Source organism: Mustela nigripes, chromosome 12 (assembly GCF_022355385.1).
Source record: "Mustela nigripes isolate SB6536 chromosome 12, MUSNIG.SB6536, whole genome shotgun sequence".
Lineage (NCBI taxonomy): Eukaryota > Metazoa > Chordata > Mammalia > Carnivora > Mustelidae > Mustela > Mustela nigripes.
The window spans coordinates 102,218,727-102,242,648 of record NC_081568.1 but is presented as its reverse complement, the minus strand read 5'-3'; the positions used below and the strand labels follow the sequence as shown (position 1 = coordinate 102,242,648).

Here is a 23,922-nt window from a genome sequence, read left to right as displayed (position 1 = left end):
ATTTTCCTTAAAGTGTTGACATTAAAGCTTTTTTTTTTTTTTTAAATCTCTGGCTTCTTTCAGAAAAATCTTGGCTCCCTTTTGGTGCTTCCTGAATTTCCTCATTCCTTTTATGTTCTTACCCTTACTTTCTAGCCAATCCTGTTACCTGTAGTATTTTGCTCCCCTTCCTCCCCCTCTTCACTTAGAGATCATCAGCTGAGGCCTTATCCTGTTTTGTTCAAAATTATTTCAGAGAAAACTCCCATCCTGTTCTTCGATATTGTGTTTTTCTCCTTCGTTTCATTCTTGCCTTTGCCAAGCTCTGCTCTCTACTCCAGAGGTAGCTCTGCTGCCTTCTCATTAGCTCTTTTTTTAAATTCTTCTTTTCTTCATCAGGTATGACCTTCCCTTCAGTTGGGAAGTTTTAGGTTTTTGAAGTTTTGACAGTTTCAGTGGTTACTCATCTACTCATCTAGGTCTTCTCTTTCTGTGGCAAATCCTACATTTTTTAGTACCCTGGTTACATGGTCTTTGTTTCAACTATGATGTGATTTCACAACTGAACTAGAACCTTCTTCTTGGTAGGGACCAGAGCATACAGATGGCGTTCTGTAAATGCTTACGGATTAGAGAGCTCAAGCCAGTGTTTATCTTGCCGAATTAGGAATTTAGACATTTTACTGGTAGCCAACTGTCCACTTCTCCTTGTACTTCTGACATAATCTGAAATACCTGAAGAATTACAGCACAACCGAAAAATGCTGTGGGAATTCATGTACTTCACAAAAATAGTTGTTATAGTTCTGATTATTAAAATATATAAGCATATAGATAAACGCTAGACCATTACACAATTTCTCATGAAAAATGAGTTTGACATTCAGATTCAAGTAAGTCTACAAGTTACCCACCTTACAAGCACCTGTTAGTCTAGTGTTAGCCTCACCTTTTCTCTTTGAAATTCCTATAATCAGTAGCTTTACATTTCTTTACAGATGTTTCTATACTTCGAAGATCATGGACTAGTGACGTGCTCTGCTGACCATCTCATTATTTTGTGGAAAAATGGAGAAAGAGAATCTGGATTGCGCAGTTTAAAATTATTTCAAAAATTAGAGGAGAATGGGGACTTATATCTTGACATCTAGTTGAAGGAATTTGGAATACTTGTGTGTGAACCTTGAATGTCAAATATAGGGTAATACTGAAGTTTATAATGTATTATTTATTTTTTTAAAGAGTTTAAGTTATCTCCACACTCAGTGAGGGGCTCAAACTCCCAACCCCCAGATCAAGAGTTGCAAGTTGTTTCTCCGGTATTAGTACATTCACCAAAGAATACACTATACGTTTTTTGACTTTTCACATAGCAGTAACCTGAAACCACTGAGGAAATGGGTCTATAGTGCTCAGAACCTCTCACTCACTTGATTTAGTATAATTTTGTTCCCTCTAATTACATTCTTATCACGAAAATTTTTTAAAAAGTTACATGTACTTTCATATTTAGACCCTTGTGAAATTTAAAGTACCTGCCTTTATTCTCAAAATGAGTATTTTAACTATACCTGTTTTAAAAATTTAACAAGCCTACTTTTCAGAAAATACAAGATATTTTGGGATAAAAATGAGAAATCCACTGAACAACAGATAGGATGTAGCACATCTTGAATTTACAGCTGGAGACCTCCAGGAGCCTGTGCTGTGTGCTGCTGCTCAAGGGGTGAGTGCTGGGTTTGAGCTGCTTCTTCTGAACCTAGACCCTGTGAGGGAGGTGGAAATAGAACAGTAAAACTGTGGCATTCATTAGAAGCTTTTTGTTCTTTGATTTTCCTTAGAGCCTCTTGGATTAAGAATCTTTGTGATAAATATATCCTACATCCTACAGATTTCCTGGTCTTTAGTAACTAAGTAAGAACCTTCTGTGAGCAACTTGAGTCTCTCACTGTTAAACTCCACCTTTTTTATTGGTGGTGCCAATTTCTTTAAATGCTTTTGTTGTAGTTTACCTGCTACTATTCCTACAAACTCAGGTCAATAGGAATCGTACCAGGGTGTGGTTTTCTCCCCCCATGTGAAGTGGCTGAATGGCTATTAGCTAGGTGGGACTGGACGAGCACACAGCCCTCATTTGTGCCTGGAATGAGAGCTAGAGCAGGAAAGAGATACCGTGCTTCCCAGGTCAGTGTGGCCGCAAGTGCCTGATTGATCTTACCATTCCTCCAATACGAAAGACTTGAGAAAGGCTTCGTTTGTGTAGTTACTTGTAGGACCACTCCAACTTAATCCTCTTTATCACCCCACCAGCCTTAGAACAGATATTTTCTCCCCTTTGGTACTAAAGAATAAAAATTAAAAAAGAAAGTGGAGTCAATTGTGGACTTATGCTGAAAGTGCTGATCAAAGAGTCCTGTTATCATGTAGGAGGAGGACTCCCGCTCCTTTGCTCTCTGCCAGTTCACCTGTTCCTCCCACTCATCCATAATGGAATCTTTATAAATTGTTGCTATGCCAGTCTGATGCCCTGATGTTAGGAATGAGGAAACTGAGGCCCATGCAGGTAAGACCTTGCAATTAGCCCTTTGCCCTGGTCTTAGTGCATCAGGTTGTTGATCACTTTAGTTAGGTATCTCACAGTCATTTTCGGGCTCTAAAATTTTCCTTGATAACTGGACCTTCTTCCATTACTAGCTCACTTTTTCTTTGGACATTTTACATGAGGTCTTTTAAGTTTTTCAAGTTGTTTTCTTGAGTTGTGTAAGACCTCTTCCATGAATTATACAGGTTAACTGCTGTATTTCCTAATAGGTTTTGGGTTAGTATTTTCAGCTAGTAATCTGTTCCCATGGAGTGACAGAAACCCTAGGTGAGTTTTGGGAGCAACTAGTACTGTAAGTACCACCATCAATCCTCTGATCTTTCTGGAGGGAAGCCTCCCACTCAGAAAGAGGAGAGATTTTAATAGGGCTCAGATGTGATGGCTGCTCAGTAGTTGTGTGTAGACTGCTGCTAGATGCTGAACTTGAAGCACCCAAAGTAACAGTAGGTAGTGGGTCCTGTCATTTTTATTTAAAAATATCCTGTTACCTCCTTCTCTAGCTGTCTTCACAAAATTACAAGCAAGAGCCTAAATTTCAGGGGCACTGTATCATTCCTTTCTCAGCCTAAGGCTTGTTCTTTGCCTCTAAGACAAACCAGTCCTGACTTAGAATTATAAAATATTGTTACCTGTACAAGAATGACTTGTACAGGTAACTTCTAACTAACTTGTAGTTAAGTAGTCGGTCTAATATGACTTCTCCCTATATGAGATAGCATTCTTCTTAATTAGTGGGGGTGTGTTCAACACAGAACGTTTTAGGAAACCAATATAAAGAGGCATTTATAATAGTTTATACCTTCTGAAAGACTGTATGGAAGAATGCAATATTTAGTTAGCAATTCAGAGGATTACACACTGATTAAGACTGTAGCTGTGTTAAAGCTTTGGTACCTGGCAGTCTTAAAGCCTTTAACATTTTAATTTGACATTACAAGGAGTAAGCTGTAACATGCATACAGAAAATGTCAAACATCTGATAAATGTTACTTACCAAATGGAACTGAGAGCGACATGGCGAGGTAAAGACTGTCCTTGTCTCGAGCAAGTCTCTGAAGCCTAGGCAAGTTATTTAGCTCCTTAAAATGGGATTTTGACATCCTGAATTTAATGTGTCTGAAAATAAAGTGTGTGACTCATGAAATAAAGGACACTAAAGCGAAATTTTGAAATAATGAAAAGTTTAGGCCAAAGAGATAAAATAAAAACAGCTGTTGGGAATGAAAAATGGCTGTAGGAATTTAGTTACAAGTACTTCACAAAAACACTTTCATCACATTTACATAGTGCAGCATTACAACACAAAGCTAGCTGCTGTCCTGACCAAGCACATTCGCTTTTCTAACAAAAATAATTTAGATACATTTCTCTGCGTGGAATTGTCATATATGATTTCATTTTTTGGTACAAAACATAGAAAAAAACATTGGCACATTATGTAGTGATAAGTCATTTTTTTTTTCTTTCCATGTACTGGTTTCAAGTGTTCTGCATTCCAATTTTCATTTGAAAAAAATAACTACTACTCCACTAATTCAGCCTCTGTTTATACCTCATTAAAATGCAGCATGGAGTACAGAGGATTTGAAAAGGAAAATGAAGATATTTTGTTTACTGAGTTACTGATATTTACAATACATAGAGAAGGGTTGTTTGGTAAAAGAGAAAGGAAAATCTCAAGTCTGACTTTATGTAGATCACAGAAAGTTTTCAAAAGAGCTGTATAAAAATATGCACTTGTGCTTTAGAAGCTTTTAGCATACAATTAAGAGCATAAAATAGTATTTACTGCTTCTCCTTATGCCTATTTTCCAATCTATTTACACATCGTGCAGTCTTTTCTTCTTTACATCATTAAAGCAAAATGGCAAGGTTTCAAATATAGATAGGTTAAAAACATCTGAACTTTGAAACTTCCCCATCCCTTCCCAAAAAGAGATGTCTAGATGGTACACTGCATAAGCTACTCCAGACTTACACCCACCAAATTTAGAGTGCTTTAATAAAAACTTTTAACAGCAAATGTATATAAATTTTCTTAAAAAAAAAAAAAAAGTTTATCCAAGGGCATTCAAATTTAATGGCTTCTATATACTCACTTTAGTGCCTTGTGACTGCCTCTGTAAACCGGAAATAAGGGAAGCTCTTGGATTCCCCCCAAATAAGGTGTCAGTCCCTCCCCATCATAAGATGAATTCCTTTTCTAGGAAAGACAGCTACACAGGCCACTGCTTCCAGTCTACAGAAGGCACTCACCAGGCCAAGGCTGTGGTCAGCCTTGCTCGTCACACCATTAAGCAAAGGAACTGCTTAGCCATAGAGGTGACAAAACCAACTAGTTTAGCAGTGATTTGGTCCTAGTTGTTTTGCTCATTTTTTATATAGTTTTTTCCCCTTAGGTATTATGAATCCTTCAGGCTGAGACTCTTGAGGAAAATAGTCAAGCTAAACAGTGAAGGTGACTTTTATGGTAAGAGACACTAGCTAAGCTACTTGGTCATCCAGCAAGATGGGCTCACAGGCACCGTCTTTGCTGCTGTGTCCTGCTAGTTATATATAGTAAATGAGCTCCATGGTTTCGTGAGGACACGCAGGATGACAGTAGGAACAGAGGATTTTGCCATGTGTTTGTTCTGTCACTAAGTGTTCAAAAGAACATGTCTTTCTCTTCACGGAATGTAACTTTCTAAAAATGCAGTTTGGGGACTTAAATAATTCAAAGGTCCAATATTAAACACCAACTCTTTAACCTACACCTGTCCTTTTCACTCGAAAGTAATGCCTCTTATTTCCACGACTGATTCACAGTGCCCTTCGCAGATCCCGAGGTCCCCTTCTCTGTCTTGGCTTTAGCTATCAGATGGAAGCCTCAGACTTTTGCACTTGAGGTCATCTAATGTCTTCCAGTGTTTGTAGTTATCAGCCAAATGTTGCATCAGGGCTGGCAGATGGGCAAAGGCTGCAAGGACATCAAAGAATCACAAGTTAGGTGACCGGAACAGATTTAAGGCCAGGGCTCTGTGAGATAGATTGGGGTTCAGAAGTGGAAGAGAGGTCCCCTAGTGCACATACAAGCATGGGAAGGTAAGTTATTAACACTAGTCTAAATACAGTCACTTAGTAGCAACATTACAAAATGTATCTGGTCTACTCTGATTCACAGATGCTGTTGGTATTCTTTCTAGAGTTTCCCTGAGGAACGGCTAAACCTGCAAACTTTGGAAACCTTTGCTTCCCAGAGGTTAAGACTTACTGCTGCAATTATCAAACATCCACTGAAATTTCTGTACATAAGGTTCTCTGCAAGGTGCTAGGGATGCAGAAGGTGCCTACGCGCCCCCTCCCCCCACCTGGCTGCAAACAGCTGGTAGCTATCTCCACACACACACAACCAAAAGTAGCATTTCATGTATACCTTTAGGCCCAACCTGTGTCAGTAAGGGTTATCATCATAAAGTATAACACAGTATTCCTGTGGGGTGGCAAAACACCAACTCTCTTACCATCCCAAGCATCAAACATGTCTGTTATGAAGTAGTCAATGAAGGAGATCTGGGATTTGGGGATGCTGCAGGTATTTCGGTCAAACACTGGCATCACCACAGGGAGCCCCTGTCTCTTCTCTTCATCAGTCTACGAGAAATGAGAGCACACACAGGGCTGGGGCACACGAGGAGCTGTCACAGCATCTCATTTCTCAGAACAGCTCTGAACACGAGTCCTCCTCTAGCTGTCACCATGAAGACCTCGCTAGGTTCAGTAAGCTCCTGAGGCTCCTGTGAGTCAACTGCCTGATGAGCTAGGGACTCGGGTCACTTGTACTATCCCAGAGCCCCTCCTGAAGCACTGAGCTCTTCACCCCTTTCCGAAGATCGGCTTCCGCAGTCCCACTAGTAGCGCTGAGTACTAACACTGGTGATACCACCATTTACAGTGAGTGCAGGAGTGATGGTGGGGCAGTGCTTATGCCTTAGCGTGAGTCCAGGCACTGTCACCAAACTGTACCAGGAGTCACGTGCCTGAAGTTCAAAAACCCAGTTTCACTTAACCAATATCCTCATTGAAGCAGTAAGAATTATTAATGAGTTTTGACCTCTGAGTACTCTGAGTACATGTGCTTTTAAAATTCTGTGTTCTGACAAAATGGGAAGTCCGCATAAAGCCCTTACACCACACAGCACAGCATCGTGATGTTGTCTGGAGGAAAAGCATTTCAGCAGTTGAGCTGAAGCACACTATTTTTACTCCAAAGAATGGCAAACTGGGATTGCTCAGGTTTGAGTACTGGTCATGCGGTTCTCAAGGAGCATGTCAGCCTGAGCATTTTGCACAGTAGAGTAGATGTTTACTTGTGTAAGGCCGGCCTGTGTGGAGCTGAATATTAAGATACCCATGTTCCTGATGGTGTGCTGAACCTGAAGCCAGCTCATGAGAGGCCTCGTTTCTGACTTGTGATTCTTAGGCCACAGCGCTTGTGAACATTAGTACATTCCTTTTTGGGAGAAGGACAGCTGAACAAGGAACTTACATTAAATGACTTAGAAGTGTTCCTCTCCCATGCCTGTACTTAGAGAATAATTAGGACTAGGATTTCAGGCCGCCTCGGTGGGTCCTGGGCGGCCCATTAATGACCTCCTACAAGCTTTTGGCTCAGCTTGCTCATTCCAGATTAATCGTTGAGGCATCTTTAAAATCCCCACTGTTGTTCAAGGAGTAGTTCGGATTTTTTACTCTTAACCCCCTTCTTTCTGGCAACGTCAGACTGCCTGCCCTACTTTTCTCCATTTCTGGAGCTCCTCTTCTCAGCCTTGAAAGCTGCAGTTAACGTACTGAGTACTTGGCTGTCCTCTCCCTGCCAGCCCTTTGGGACACGATGAACCATTCTTTATCCTGCCGTCGTGGTACACTCCGCCGTTCCGGCCCTCCCCCAGTGCAGGACTTGGGGCTGCGTGCGCGTTTTCCTTTCTATCACACATACGTACCACAGTCCTCTTCCCTGGAAGTAGGCCTGTATTTCAAAAGCATCTTGTGGTCTACTTGTTTCTGCATTTTGTTCCTTCAACTCCTTCACACTGCCAAAGTGAACTACATATTGCTATTCTTATATATAAAAATTCTATTTTTCTTCCTTACTAATTTTACACATGATACTTTCTCTCCCACGAAGTCCTTTCCTATTTCCATATATCTAAATCTTTTCAAAAAATAAAAACACAACTTTAATACCAATTCCCTCAAAGCTCTTTTTTTCTTCTTTTTTTATCATCTAGGAAACGTATCTGTCTGAACTCAGATAGCATTTACCATACCTCCTTTAGAGATACTTCCTATTTTTAGCAATGTGTGGACCTATGTCTACACCTCTCCCCTGCTGTTTATGAGCTGCCCGTGAGTGGGAGTGCATCTTGCACTTCTGTGTCCCCACAGGGCTCAGTGGAGAGAAGAATAACCTGGTAAGTGAACGCATGGTAGCCCAGTGTTTGTGGAAATTCAGGTTCTGACATTTTGATGATGAAAAGATACTTCCAGAGGCTCAGTTTATCCCCTCCTAGAATGACTTTGGTCAGTGGCCAGCCACATCAGTCAAACCAGAAGTCTGTTTCAGGCTGGGGTGAGCCATTTCTTTCCAGGGAGGATTCCTGTATTAATTGATGGCTACTCAACTGGAAAATCTCCAGAGTTCCATGACCTGGAGCCATTTCCAGAAGAGAAGTGGAGCTTCCCTAGAGAGGCAGTGTACCTGTGCAAAATACTCCTCAGAGATCCTCCCAGCCCATTCGATGCACAGGTCCAGGGGGCGACATGGGTTGGCTACATCAGCACACTTTATCATCATACGCTTGATCAGGATTTGGTTTTCAGGAAAGTTCTTCCCAGTAGGGTTGCATTCACAGTCACTGCCCTCAATCTGGAAGACAGATGGTCATATTAGCGTTAAAATGATATTATGACCACAGTAGCCAGACATTAGATGGTCGGCAACCAGACCCATTCAGACCTGCCTGGGACTCAAGTTTTCCCATCCTTAATCCCATCTATAATACACTTAGTCAAGACAAACAGTTTAAAACATCAAACTCCCTGTCCCCACTCATCCCCTCACTGCCATCCTATTCCCCAGAGGTAACTATTACCTCAGCTTGGTTTTGTTTTTAGTAGTTTGGTATAGCATTTTAAAGGACAGCTTTTCTTCCAGTTTTATCAGGATGTGTAGAAACCACTGCCAGGTTTATAAAAGTGCATTAAAGATAGGAAAGAACACATACATAGGACCCTTCAATCCTTTCTTCATTTATTTCTACTACTTATGCCTGCCATCTCCCTCTCTGTCCTATGACTTTGTGTCCCATCCCTTTTCTCTTAAGGCGTCTGTCCACTCATGCTTTCCTGGCTGCTTTTCCGACTGAATGGTGGCAAGTCATGACCCAAGTACATTCTTGGTTGGGGGGGTACTAAGAGCATGAACGTGGGCTGGGGCAGGATTGGATATATTCGATCATGTTTAGAAAGACCAGTTGTGCAGGAGTACAGACCTAGTGACGGATGTCAGGGGTCCTGAGCCAAGTGGCCAGTTCTGTGAGTAGGCTTACATAAATGCAATGATAGGTCAGTTACACAAAACCTGGATGATTGCTATCCTCTGCTTCCAAAGACATCAGATTGTGTAAAAACAATTACATTTCCAGAGTTCTGCCAAGCTGAAAAACTGCATGACATTTTAAGGGATTTTGTTTTATTCTGAGACTAGATTTATTTATTAAACCATCATGGACAGAATTATGTTCTGAAAAAAATTTTTTTTTATTGCTTACCACTGGTAAAATACTGCTTACAATACATACTGTTGTAAATAATAGATCTCAACACAGAGTTGGGAGCTTATTTTGATAGGTGACTTTCCTTAACTCTAAATTCCGTGTAATTTCCCCCTCCTGACTCCCCAGATCCTTACCCCCATAAGTCAGTCTCCTGAAAAGAGAGGGCCCTGGCATTACGCTGTGGGACCCCAGGAGATGAAGTAGAACAGGTGAGGCAGACACTGTCCCTCCATCTGGTCATGTGAGGGGTCCTCCACGAACAATCTCCTTACTGATCATCAAGTTACTTTGAAGACAACCATTCATCATCCATCCACATATGCAGCCTCTGCCCAGTGGAAAGGAGCATAAAGCTTTCCTAATTTTACAGGGCTATGAACAGCTTCATGGTTTCAGAGGTCAGTTGAGCTCATTTTAAACAACAGAGATGTGAATCTTCTGTGCATGTTTTTAAAACCCAAGTTTGGAGGGGCCTTAAGGCAGGACTAGGGTAGATCAGGAAATTTTAAAAATGACAAGTGCTTTTGTTTTCAACTAGCACTCACAATTTGACTATATGGAATCTTTAGGTACTAATGTTTGTAATGCAAGTCAGCAGGAATATAGTTCTTTAAAATATCCACTTTCCCCCCAATAGTAGATTTTAGCTTCTATTTTATTCTTTATTTTATTGAGTTCTTTTAATTCCAGTATAGTTGATATACAGTGTGGCATCACTACATTATATGCCTGAAATTGCCAGTTGTCGACATCACTCACGTGTTCATCGGGGGGTGTGTGCTGTCTTATCCCCACCACCTGTTTACCCCTCTCCTCCATCCACGTCCCCTCTGGCGACCACCGGTTTGTTCCCTGTAGTTAAGAGTGTCTCTTGGATGGTCTCTCTCCTTAAAAACAGCCACTTTGGAGGTCTCCAATGACCGAGAATTAGAAAGGGCTTTGATCCTCTAAAATACCCCACACAGGCTAGCCTCTGTTGTCTGCAGGCCTCGTCTGTCTTACTCTTTGGGCCTACCTCCTCCTGTCACCATGGGCCTTATTTCAGGACCTCCTTTCAGGGAGCTCAGGGTTACTGCGGACACTGTGGCCAGTACTTCCAGCCCGTCTTCACCAGCTCCGGGCAGAGAGCCACCTTGGATTCAGGATGAGGAGAAAGTGCATTGAGGCCAGAGTAGCCTCTGATGGGAACAGTGCTCGGTTGTATCTGACCACAGGGGAAATGCTTACCTCAGCTGCCATTGGCTTATTGATGCTGTTCACAAATTTGTTCACATGTTCAAAGTGTTTGGTCATCTCTGTTGCTAAAACCATGTCGATAATGGCCTGGCGCAGTGTTCGATAATGGTTCCTAAAATAACCAGAAGACAAAGAGCCTTGTTCACATCAGGTCCGGAATTAGAACTGTCGTGCTTCCATCTCCCCACACTTCCACAGCGCAGGAGGAAGCCAGGGGCACAGAGTTGGGAACCGAGTGCGGATCATCAAGTCTGCCTGTGCCTCTTCCCGGTAAGCCAGGACTTGCTGACGCTGTTCCACTGTCCCCAGTGCAGCGGACCCTTCATTGTAGGACGTGAGTGTGCGTGCGTGCGTGCGTGTGTGTGTGCGATGTCACATAGTAGGCACTTACTTTACAAAGTGGTTCCTGCTCCCTTCCCTTGGCAACACAAACCCAGTGAGGTAGAAGGCAATGTCAAGTCCCTGCCCTGCAAGCCTGGAGCAGCAGCCTGGTGAGCTGTCCCCGAGGCAGGTGGTTCAGACTTGGGTTTCTATTACAGAGACTTGTCAGCACTTCCTCAGGTGATGGCCTCGGAATCATGTTTTTCCCCTGAAAAAGCTCTAAATTAGATCGAAGGTGTATTGCGTGGAGCTGCAAACCTGCCCATTAACTCTCCAGGTCCTACCATCTTCTTCTAACTTCCAGGAGCCAGCATGAAGAGCTGAGTAGAGTTGGCTCTTGGAGAAAATTCTTTCAGTGAAAGTTCTAAAAACAGTCCTTGACACTGACGAAACTTTCTGAAAGTGGAATAACTGGTCTCCGTGTTTTCTCAGGTTTCTAGAAACCAGCGTGTTTGATTCATGTCGAAGTGTGGTCCCTGCGGCCAGAGTGAGCTCTGTGCTCTGTGTCTGCTTGGCCCTCCAGCCTGGCCGCTGCTCCACGGGCAACAGCCATAGTGACTGCAGGCCTGTGGTGGCCCCCAGGGATTGCTCCTGTCTGTTCCGGCTGGCCCACTTAGCCCAGGAAGGGGGAGACCTGTCCCCCCCTTTGGGCTTTAACATTTCTGCTGGGACATCTAGAACAACACTGTCTCCTCATGAGTTAGGTTTTTAAGTGGCAAACATTGAACTGGGGGAAGATGAGGAAGGATGCATGTTCCTTGAGTTACACAAAAGGCAGGATGTCCTGGGAGGGCAAAAATTCTGTTGTACTTATCAGTAAGACAATCAATATTTCTAATTACTTTGGGGTATGTAAAACATGTCCATAAACTCACTGAAGACCAAATGAAATTCCGAAAGATAAAAGCAGTCTGAAAAGTACAGGTAAACTTATAAGCTCAAGGTGACTATCTTAATGTCTGATACAATGGTCCAACTATTGTTCTTTCTCCTTTTCCTTACCCTACGAAGCAGCTCAGGACTTGGAGAAGTTAGGGAAAACATCATTTCCCACTTACACTTCACAGACCTGAGCACAGGAACCCAAACACCACAGACCTGTCGATGTTCTTGAAAATGTTGCATTTGCTGTCCTTGACAGTGAGCTGGAAAGCCAGGGCAGTGTGATGACTCTCTAAGACAGCGGTGTCATTGTAGAGCACGGCGAGTTCGCTGCCTGCATTGCAGAGGAACGAGTTGGTCCTTCCCGGGTGATCCACATCGTGCACCGTGGCTGCAATCAGTGCTGCGACCTCATCCAGCTGATCAAGGCTTCCCTGGGGCCGTGGGGAGGCAAGGGTGAATGTTATCCACGGGCTGTCAGAGACCTACACTCCTATCTGTGCCTCAGGAGGGATGGGATGACCAGAATATTTTCTTCGCCTGATGAGCCTTCTCTGACTTCCTAGAAGTTGAGAAGCTACCCAGGACACAGCACAGATACTCCACTATGCTGCAACATATCTGGAGGGAAACAGAAATCTGAGCTATGGGAAACATCTATTATGATGGATGCCTACATTCTCTTCCCAGCACCCACTCACTCCAGGTCTTTGCAGGAAGCCAAACAAGCCTTTCCAAATGCTTGCCCTGTGGTATTGCCCTGACATTTTCCCACGAGTGGAGAGAGCATAGAGTGGCCTATGATCCCAAGTATTACTTATTTCATTTGCTTGCTTGGGTAAAGAATGAGAGAGTGGCAGTAAGTGGCACAAATACATCGAGACTCTTCACACCAAGGTAAAAGAACTAGAGCCAAGCAGTACAAGAGAATCACGGACAAGACAAAGAATTTTTCCAGGACAACTAAGGTGAAGGCAGCTCTTGCCGTTGAAAACCAAATTCAGCTGCAGGCTAGCAGGCGGCAAAGGCAAAAGGGAGACCCTCTTTCTTAAGCTCTTGCCGTGTTAATCTGAGAACACAGACCAAAGCACAAGGGCATACAAATGTTTTCTCAGATTACAACTTTAGGTAGGGGTTATTAAATGGGCTACTATCATGTAAGAGATCCTATAACTTGGGAATTCATTCAGTAATCATTTCTTCTAGGCTTACTGGGCTCTAGTTAGTAGAGTGTGAGCACTACAATGATGAACGACACTGGCATGCTTTCCGCACTAATGGGGTTGACAGTTTACTGGGAAAGGCACAAAATCTCTCTCTCACACACACACACACACACACATGCACAAGTGAAAAATAAATCTCTGAGCTCAAGAGCTCCTTCCAGCCCAATTCTCCAAGGTTCTTTGCAGTTCTACATTTTCTGATTGTCTGGCAAGACTGTCAGAATTAGAAAATGTCTTTTAAATTATATTACAGTCTTAGCCTTGTTTCCATTGCTATTTGAGAAATTCAATCAGATTTTGCAGCCGCTAGCAGAATTCACAATTTAAAGGAAAATTCCTAGGGGAGGGAGAGTAAGGGAGATGATAAAGTGACCAAGAACTCCCTGATTTATCAAGCATTTAGTCACTATTTTTCTAGAGTGGTTCTGCTTAAGTGAGATTCATCTCCAACTCTGGACTGCAGGGGCTGCCATCACTTTGGTCTTGACATTCATGCTTTAGGTTTTGTCCTCTACTGGCCCGGTGCAGCCTCAGCAGTGCAGTGTCTCGTGCAGCATATAGCAGAGGGATGTGAGCCTGCAGTATGGATCTGGAAGTGCCCTGGCTCCTCCAAGAAAGGGCTGTACAAACACAGGTTCATGTCACCTTTTTTAACCACAGGTGATAAAGATCTTCAAAAGCATCACTCTTGGACCATATTCTTTATTTTGTTGGTGATTAAAGTGAATACCAAGATCAGCTTCCGGCTGATCGGCTTTGGCAAACTCTCCCCACCATGGTGGCATTTCTGCTCCTTCTGGCTGACCCACAGCGACTCTTCTAAGTACTCAGGGTCTTAGAATAAGGGGATGATCTCATGTCAGGCCACTGCAGACTGATAGGAATTTCAGTCTCTAAATAGCAGTTCTCCCGAGGCGTCTGCATTCTAAGCTTCAGTTCTAATTGCAGCAAAGGAATTACAAGCTTCACTGTGCAAGTGAGGGGAGAAGGGGAGGAAAGAAGGGGATCTCTTGCCAGCTGTGGCAAGAGATGTACATAGGGTGTACATAGGGCTGTCCTATAAATCAGCACCTGTAGAGGACACTACTCACTTCTAAATAAGACTAAGGGACGTGAAACCTCTCAGAATTATGTAAGTCATCAATATAGGAGATACACATTCACACCTACACAAAACACATACACACACATCTATGTCTGATCAGGAGAATGGGGGATGGCTCATTCCTGTCTGGTTTATAATTCGCCACTGGCCCAATTCTGATCCTAAAATGGAACCTCTAGACCAAGTAACCATTTGCTGTAATAATGAAGTCCTGTCCTAGATCCCTCACAGGGGGCTCCTTGTGAATACCTGGAGAATGGGCTCATGAATCAGCCAGGCATGCAAAGGAGTCTCTCCCATGACATCAATCACTACTTTAGGCATGTGGGGGAGGGGAGAGCTGGGAGAAAAGGCCATGTCTTTACAACACCAACATGATCAGTTAATCTGAGTGTGTATGTATATATATGTAAAAGTTAGCTTTTTGGCTTAACATTTCATAAGATTGAGCCCCTGGACCTCCAGTTTAGGCAGGTAACTAGATCCTGATATCAAAATTCTACCTTCACTCGTTCCTTTCCAAGGAAGAAGGCAGTGGCATGCAGGACATCGGCGGCATGGGTGGAGTTGTGGTAGGCATTGGAGGAGTGGTAGTTGGCTTCAATCACTTGGAGCCAGGCTCGAAGAGTAGTTTCAGAGCAGTGTAAAAATTCACATACTCCAAACCGAGAAAACACCTTTAAGCCCAGGTAAACCAATGGCCTGGAAAAAGGGAAAACAATTCACTGTATTCACTGGTCTAGAAACTGCTTTCTTTGATGACATGGGGCAATAGAGGCATTTTTCTTGAGACGCTTTTACTTCACATGCTCAAGGGCATAAAAATATTCCCTCCCCAAATTAGGAGACAGAACATCTTATCAGTCACGGATTTACAACCAGGTGCCTCGCAGTGATCCATACATGGTTTCTGGATTGTCTTTAAGTCATATGGCCTTAGTGGTTCCAGCCACCAAGACAGATCTCTGATAGTCCCTTTCCATCTCTACTTCTATACAAACTCTATACTTCCTCTGTGTCCCCTCAGGAAGTCACTGAGCCTAAGGACAGTGGTCTCTGCAAAGTCTTACCATTTCCCATCACATTATTCATGTACCAGTGAGAATCATTCACATACTGTACATCAACAGCCCCAGAAGAAAGCCTTCTCCTACTGTAGAAGAGGTCTTTCTGAGATATTTAATTTTTTCCCTGCCTCCCTGATAGATCCAAGGTCAAGTCTGTAGTGCTCTCAAACTCATTTTGTGAGGTGGAGCTTCAACAGTTCAGGGCTGAGAGTACTTGTAACTCCTTTACTAGCACAAAGGAATGACCTGGATAAATCTAAAAAGGACACGTAGTAAGTCCTCATCCTTGGTCATCCCCAGGCTAATCCCACATCTTACCCACTCTGTCTCCATAAAGGAGCTCACTCAGGGGCCACAGTCTCTCTGGTTGTTCGACATTCCAGCATGGCATGACTGGTAGAACCTGTGAAGTTTCTTGTGGCAAGAACGCACGTCTCCCTCAAATCCAGATGTGAAAGTCTTGAGCGTGGCCATCAATCTTTCCCCACCTGCAGCCAGAGAAGCCACATACCTTTTATGTGTTACAGCTTCCAATTCAAAGATGTTGAACTCCCAACTTTCCTCATTATCAAGTAACTGAGCGATACAAGGGGGGACATCGTTGATGGTTATTGGCATCGCAAGGTGGCTGTGACTCTGGTGCACATCTGAGCAAACACATGGGGTTGGGGAGGCTGGTTAATTGCAGAATCTTGAGTGCCCCTGAGCATCTGTCATCATCTTCATGGTAGCTACTAGAAAGGACGTCTTGAAGTTCTAAGGGTAGGAAGATTTTTTACTTCCAGGTGCTTCTCTTACATTATGAAACTTCCAGATCCCCCAACCAAAAATAAAAATAAAAGAAGTATTCCATTTAACTGTTTAAATGTACAGAGATTTGCAATTCCTACTCGGACAGTGCTCAAAGAAGTAATTTTAATGAGGAGACCTGGTTTCAAAGGCAGAACACAGGGACAGTGAACTCCAGTGAGACCCAAGAGGAAGTAACAACACTCTCCCCAAACAGTAATCCCAAAATGTGAGAAGGCACAGGCTGGAGACTGGTTATCATCATGACATGGACAGATGACAACTTACTCTTAGTGAACACATACTCGTTTCCTGACAACCTTCTCAAGCCATCCTGGAATAAAGAAAGCTACTATTAGAAGTGTGCTTTCCATGCTCTTAGCATTGTTCTCTCATTTCTTCCATTAGCCTAAGAGACCTGCATCCTGAAAACCCAATCTGGAACTCCAAGTTGAAGCTCAAAATTTTATTAAAGAGTATCTGTGAGACAGAGGATATTCTCCCTTCCACCACTATTAGCCCCAGGAGATGGAGAATTGAGAATAAAGTGGATAGGACTTCATTCAGGTTATACATCTGATCTCTGATTTGCCTTTTTTCAAATTCCCTCTTTGTCTTCTGGCATCTTGAAGCCACATTTCTGCAATTACAGAAGGGGCCTGCTTTTGGATGTGGGTTATTTTGAAGGAACGCCACTTCCCCTTATAGGGACTGTGTTATTCTTGCGTTCTTATATTTACATATTGGGAAACCAAAGTCATGGGCCACATTTTGGGGATGACTTAATGTAAAAACTTAAAAAGGGTGGGCTGATTTTTTACTTATATCTAAATTTTTTTCCAAATGTATTTTTTGTTTTACAACCTGGGCATTGCAACTGGCCTTTAAAATGAATTTCTGGGTTTGAGATGTTTGGAGCAGCATAAGGGAGTGGAAAGAATTCTGGTGATTTCCATTTACTAGGCTCTTGAACTAGGCCCCAGATGGTGCTGCATCTCAGTTTCCTTCTCTCTGCTTTCTACCCTTAAGTATCTAATTATTTAGATCTTGCTTAAAAGTCATTTATAAAATTACTTGTCTCTCTAGAAAGTATGCACTAAGGTTCAAAGTATTAATGAAAATGGGAGCTTGGGTGGCTCAGTTAAGCCTCCCATTCTTTTTTTTTTTAAGATTTTATTTATTTGACAGAGAGCATGAGTAGGCAGAGAGGCAGGCAGAAGGAGACTCCCCATTGAGCAGGGAGTCCAGCCTGGGGCTCTGTCCCAGGGCCCTGGGATTATGACCTGAGCCAAAGGCAGATGCTCAACTGACTGAGCCACCCAGGTGCCCCAAGCCTCTGACTCTTGATTTCAGCTCAGGTCATGATCTCACGGTGCTGAAATCAAGCCCTATGGAGGCCTTGGCACTTAGTGGGGAGTTTGCTTCTCTCTTTCCTACTGCCCCTCCCCTGCTGTTTGGGTGCTCCCCCTCTTTAAAATAAATAAATAAATCTTTAAAAAATTAAAGTATTAATGAAGGGCTCCCCTAAAGTCATACCTTGGATCTTCAGGCCAAGCCCTTAATTTTTAAAACTCTATCAGTAGGCAAGTAACCATGGCTACAGCTGTCTTGCCCGTAAGGTAGGTATCACAAGGTACTCCTGTTCTTGTTTTGCTTTTCTTTTTCTGGTTCGCAAAACCAAATAAAAGGAGGTAGAATTCTACACTGGTTCCTCACAGCCTTACCTGCAAGATGGTACACCAGCAGGGGGAAGGAGGGCAGATAACGTAACTCCAAGAACCAAAAGCCTCCTACTGCGACTCAGCCGTGGCTGCCCTCCTGAAGGACCCTTGCCAGCGTTGTCCAGAGCTCAAGTTTATGATGCACTGGGAAGGAACAGCCAAGGCCAGCCCAGGGACAGAAAAGCAATGGGGGGGAGGGGTCACTAGATTACAGGCTCATTAAAGACCTTCAGCAGGAACAAGGAAAATGACTACAAAACCAGTCAACCCAGCAGATGGTGGCAGGGCTGGACAGAAAACACACGGATGACACCGGGAGTCTGTTTTCCTCCCAAAGAGTACTTCTAGTTTCAGCCTCTGATTAGGATTACAAATGAGTAATTTGAATCTTCTCCTTTTTCTTCACTTGCTGATATATGAAGATTACCACCAAACAGTTCACATAAAAACACAAGAACAAATGAGTCCTTAAAAAATCAGCTGCCGGGGCGCCTGGGTGGCTCAGTAGGTTAAAGCCTCTGCCTTTAGCTCAGGTCGTGATCCTGGGGTCCTGGGATTGAGCCCCACATCAGGCTCTCTCTTCACCGGGGAGCTTGCTTCCCCCCACCTCTCTGCCTGCCTCTCTGCCTACTTGTGATGTCTCTCTGTCAAATAGATAAATAAATAAATACATCTTTAAAAAAAAAAAAATCAGCTGCTCTTGGTGGTTACAGAGGCTGAGGCAGGAGGTACTGGCGAGCTGGCAGGGGGCAGACCCCGCCCCACCTCACCCTACGGAGCCAGAAAAGCTCAGCTCTGCCTTTACTGGATTCTAGTGTTGGGGGGTGGGGGCGCCTGGGTGGCTCAGTCGTTACGTGGGGGAACTTCTATAGAAGCTTTGATTTTTAACAAAGGATTTTCTTTACAATTTTGTGGTGTAGTCTAAGTACAAACCCTTGCATGATATAAGGAGCCTGCTGTCCAAGGAGACCTAGCCATAACCCTCAATCCAACACTGCCCTGGGTCAAGGGGAAGACATCGACATACTCCACCCTCCATCAACTGCTACTCTTTACTGTAATGAGGATTCTGAAGCACTGTCTCCCATTGCTGTGATCAGTTAGCTTCATGGAAAGATACATTCAAGAATTCCTTGAATTCTACCACTCAGATAATAACTTTTGATGCAGATGCTTCTGGTTATGCTGACATTAGCCCACACGACAGATGTTTCTGCAACTACAGGCACCAGTTTCTATGTTACATGTTCTGTGTCCTCCGGAGGGCACTTCCTGCCTCTCCCCTGCCTTTCTGGGCTTCCCTCATCACTCACAGTCATCAGGCCTCCAACGAGATCACTGGTGTGGGGATCTTCATCTTTGGTACCCAGCTGAGGGGAATACAGTTCTGTGGTCCGTAGAATCTCTAAAACCCTGTCCAAGGCTTCTGCTACTGTGATGGGGCTGTTCTCTTGGGCTGCATTGATGATATTTATAACCTAAAGAAGTAAAGAGAGAATACATTTGAGGATATTAGGATTCTAATTCCCAAAGGTTACACGTATGCCTGGAAATGGTAAGAAATCAGATGATAACACGTTTTGTTGTTCAAAATGATCCGTGTTTCCTCCGAACCAATCCATTCTTCCATCCCCCCTCTGCTGGTGGTGCTCCTACCACAGAAACTACGTTTTCTGCAGCTCCTTTGCTGATCCTTCTCTGGCTCTCTTCTACAGGTTGGAGCTCCTTGGAGACTGATGCTGGGCCTTTCACTCTCCAGTCCTTCCAGAGACAAGCTATTTCCGTGATTTTGGACCCCTATGATCCACATCCAAGGACTCTCAAATTTACACCCTTGTCTCAACTCCTTTCGACCTTCAACTTTGTATATTCAGCTGCCTACCTGACATATCTACTGCACTATCTGACTTACATGTCCAAAACTAAATTCACGATATTGCTCCCTTCTCCCCAAAGCAGGCAAGTGAACAAATGGAACAACAACAACAACAAAAAAAAATCGAAGACAAGAGCTCCTTCTCTGCTTCCTACACTGGGCAAAACAACACTTGTATCCACTTGTGCTCAAAGCCAAAACCTAGGAAGCCCCAGCTGACAAACCGTTTTCCCCATTTCTCGGTCACCTCTCCTAGTGTCCCTCATCACTAAGTTAAATTAATTCTACCCCTAAATATTTCTTCATCTATTCATTTCTATCTCCACTGCTGTAACTCAAATCCAACTAACAACACTTCATGGCCTGAAATTCTGGAAAAGCCCCAAACTGGCCTCTTCTCTTTCATTCTTGCCATTTCTAGTCCATTCTCTTCATGACAGCTGGGTGTTCTTTTTAATAACATACTTGATCATGTCACTCCCCCACTTGAAACTCTTCAGTGGTTTCTTCTGCAAACAACTAAAACATGAACACTTCTCCCCCAACCCCCACCTCCGGTCTCCAAGCTCTAGCCGCCCACACTTTTTTTCACCTTCTTCTTCAAATACTCCAATCCTCCAGTACTCCAATCAACTCTTTGCTTCTTCCCTCGCTGTGACTGCTGTCCAGAATTCTCTTCGCCCACCTTTTCTTCTAACATCCTTGCATTCTTCAGTTCTTACTTTAAACATTACTTCCTCTAGAGAGAGCTCTCCCTGATCACCTCATCCAACACGAAAGGGCCATAGTAATCTAATTTTCTCTTAGAACCCTACAGTTTTCCTTACTAACAGTCATTGCAATTTATAACTACAAATTTATTTATTATGTGTTTATTTAGTATGCTTCCTCTCTACGGTATCAGTAGTAAGTCATTCACGACTTTATCTCCAGAAATTAGCCCAGTGCTGCGTGGCCCTGACTGCAGAGTGGAGGCAGCAGCTGCCACTCACCTTTGTGATGGGAGCCTCGATGGTCATGGAATGGATTCTTGCCATGGATGGATAGCGACGATTCTGTAGGCTTGGTGCTGAAGAGAAAAACAAAGTTGTAGCTGGTTCTGGTGGCTCAGCTTGGCTAAATACACCAAAGGAGCCCTTCATGGACCAGGGACCTGATTCTCAAAGTAATATTTCCCCACTGCCCTCCACAAAGCAAAAGATATGCCCATCCTTCAATCCTATAAGGCTGAGACACCAGGCACTACTTGCCAAAGTCTAGAAAAGGTGCTTTGGCCTGAAACCTTGATGGTGCAGGCAGGTTTTAGGAGTCCCAGTTCCAGAAGGGTAATTTCAGAGAGGGTTAATGGGATCCTGAGGTCCCATCTCACTTTCCCGTAAATCACTGAAGCCCAACTTTGATAGTTCCTAACTTTCAGTCCCCAGCTGTTGACCACATGATTGGGTAACTGCCCTGTGGAAAAGGAAGCACGGACCGCGGTCAGGGTGGGGCGCAGATGAAGGAGTCCACTCTCAGTAATTAGGGCCAGCCTCTCGACCTCCCTGTGCCCCTAGGTTCTTAACACCCAGAATCCAGTGATGGTTCTAGCTCTAATCAATAGAAACTTTCATTTTAAATTAATTCTAATTTAAATTTTTTTTTTAATTTTAAAATTCCAGTACAGTTTTTAAAAGGGTTATATTAGTTTCAGGTGTATAATATAGTGATTCAACAATTCCATACATTACTCAGCGCTCATCATGATAAGTGTAGTCTTTATCTCCGTCACCCATTCACCCTCCCCTCTGCCCCAGCAACCTCCCCTCTGGTAACCACTATTTTATTCTCTACAGGTAAGAGTCTGTTTTCTGACTTTTGTGGGGGTTTTTTTGGCTTTATTTGCTTCTTACATTCCACATGAGTGAAATCATACATATTTTTCTTTCTGATTTCACTTAGCATTATGCTCTCCAGATCCATCCACGTGGTTGTGAACAGCAAGATTCCATGCTTTGTTAGGGCTGAGAAATACTACATTGTGTGTGTGTGTGTGTGTGTGTGTATTACATATAATATTATACATACATTATATATAATCTATAACATATTTATCTTTACATTATGTTCGTATATGTAATATATATTACATATAATATATACACACAGTAAACATACATATATTACACATAATATACATACACATATTACATATATATTAAATCTTTTATCCATTCAACTATCAATGGACACTTGTGCATCTTCCATAATTTGGCTATTGTAAATAATGCAGCAATAACCATAGGGGTGCATATATCTTTTTGAATCAGTATTTTTGTATTCTATGGGTAAAAGACCCAGGAGTGGAAATTAATGGATCTTATGGTAATTCTTTGAGGAACCTCCATACTTTTTTCCATGGTGTTGCATCGATCTGCATTCCCACCAACAGTGCACAAGGGTTCCTTTTTCTCCACATGCTCACCATCAATACTGTTACTTCTCATGTTTCTGATTTCAGCCATTCTGACAAGTGTGAGGTGATAGCTCATCAGGGTTTTGATTTGCATTTCCCTGATGATCAGTGATGTTGAGCATCTTTTCATTTGTCTGTTGACCATCTGGATGTCCTCTGGATCAACAGCTTCTTGCCTTCTGCCCATTTTTAATCAGATTATTGGTGGTTTTGAGTTGTGTAAGTTTTTCAATATATTTTGGATACTAACCTTCTATTAGATAGGTACATTTGCAAACGTCTTCTCCTATTCGGTAGGTTGTCTTTTAGTTTCTTGACTGGTCCTTTTACTTTGCAAAAGCTTTTAATTTTGGAATAGTCCCAGTAGATTATTTTTGCTTTTATTTCCCTTGCCTCAGGAGACATATTTGGAAAAATGCTGCTAGGTCTAATGTCAGAGAAATTAATGCCTCTGCTCTCTTCCAGGATTTTTATGGTTGGAGGGCTCACATCTCTGTTTTAGTCATTTCAAGTTTGTGTGCATGGTGTGAGAAAGTGGTCCAGCTTCATTCTTTTGCATGTAGCTGTCCAGTTTCCCCAACACTGTGGAAGAGACAGTCTTTTTCCCATTGCATATTCTTTCCTGCTTTATCAAAGATTAATTGACCATATAATCATGGGTTTATTTCAGGGCTCTCTATTCTGTTCCACTGATTAATGCTTTATTTTTGTACCAGTACCATACTACTTTGATTACCACAGCTTTGTAGTGTATCTTGAAATCTGGGATTGTGATACTTCTGGTTTTTTTCTTTTTCAAGACTGCTTTGGCTATTTGTGGCCTTTTGTGGTTTCATACAGATTCTAGGATTATTTATTCTACTTTTGTGAAAAATGTTGCTGCTATTTTGATAAGGATTGCATTAAATTTGTAGGATAGGTAGTACAGACATTTTAATATTTGTTCTCCCAATCCATGAGTATTTAGTATCTTTCCAGTCATTTGTGTCGTCTTCAATTTCTTTCACCATTGTTTTATACTTTTCAGAGCACAGCAGATCTTTCACCTCCTTGCTTGAGCTCATTCTAGGTATTTTATTATTTTTGGTGCAATTGTGTATCAGATTGCTTTCCCCTTTTCTGTTACTACATTAGTAGTGTATAGAAATGCAAAGAATTTAGGTACCATTGGTGGTTTTTTTTAATACTGTGACCTTACTGAATTCATTTATCAGTCCTATTACTTTCTGGGTGGGGTCTTTAGTGTTTTCTCTACATATTATCATGTCGTTTGCAAATAATCAAAGTTTTATTTCTTCTGTAGAAATTTGGAGGCCCTTTATTCCCTTTTCTTATCTAATTGATGTGGCTAGTATTTCCAGTACTAGGTTGAATAGAAGTCACAGTGGACATCCTTGTCCTGTTCCTGATTTTGGAGGAAAAACTCTTCTTTGCATTGAGTAGGTTGTTACCTGTGGGTGTTTTATATGGCCTTTATTATGTTGAGGTATGTTCATCATGAATGTAGGTTATCAGATTTTTTTGTCATCTTTGTCAGATGCTTTTTCTGAATCTTTCAGTTTAAAGTGATTATATGGTTTTTATCCTTTCTCTTGTTGACTGATTTGCAAATATTGAACCTCCCCTCGCATCCCAATAGTAAATCCCACTTCATCGTGATGAATGATTTTTTTTAATGTACAGCTGAATTCATTTTGCTAATGTTTTATTGGGGATTTTTGCATCTAAGTTTATAAGAGATATTGGCCTATAATTCCCTTTTTCTGTAGCATCTGTTTTCATATCAGG

The 23,922-nt window shown here is 42.5% G+C and overlaps 2 protein-coding genes across 5 annotated transcripts in view; one reads left to right on the top strand and one right to left on the bottom strand.

Annotated features, from left to right (window-relative positions):
* The window catches only part of WDR41 (WD repeat domain 41), a 43,933-nt gene extending 42,742 nt beyond the window's left edge, over positions 1 to 1,191 (top strand). The window contains exon 13 of the mRNA XM_059418114.1: positions 978 to 1,191. Coding sequence (XP_059274097.1) covers positions 978 to 1,130 — 153 coding nt within the window. The 3' untranslated portion in view covers positions 1,131 to 1,191. The remainder of the gene's footprint in view (positions 1 to 977) is intronic.
* A 2,550-nt stretch (positions 1,192 to 3,741) lies between these two features.
* PDE8B (phosphodiesterase 8B) overlaps positions 3,742 to 23,922 on the bottom strand; it is a 265,975-nt gene continuing 245,794 nt past the window's right edge. For all 4 annotated transcript variants that reach the window (XM_059418112.1, XM_059418113.1, XM_059418110.1 and 1 more), the window contains exons 13-22: positions 20,675 to 20,751; positions 19,120 to 19,284; positions 16,374 to 16,419; positions 15,808 to 15,943; positions 14,733 to 14,931; positions 12,115 to 12,332; positions 10,627 to 10,747; positions 8,322 to 8,489; positions 6,085 to 6,214; positions 3,742 to 5,540 (exon numbers count right to left, since the gene is read on the bottom strand). In XM_059418112.1, coding sequence (XP_059274095.1) covers positions 5,431 to 5,540; positions 6,085 to 6,214; positions 8,322 to 8,489; positions 10,627 to 10,747; positions 12,115 to 12,332; positions 14,733 to 14,931; positions 15,808 to 15,943; positions 16,374 to 16,419; positions 19,120 to 19,284; positions 20,675 to 20,751 — 1,370 coding nt within the window. In that variant the 3' untranslated portion in view covers positions 3,742 to 5,430. The remainder of the gene's footprint in view (positions 5,541 to 6,084; positions 6,215 to 8,321; positions 8,490 to 10,626; positions 10,748 to 12,114; positions 12,333 to 14,732; positions 14,932 to 15,807; positions 15,944 to 16,373; positions 16,420 to 19,119; positions 19,285 to 20,674; positions 20,752 to 23,922) is intronic.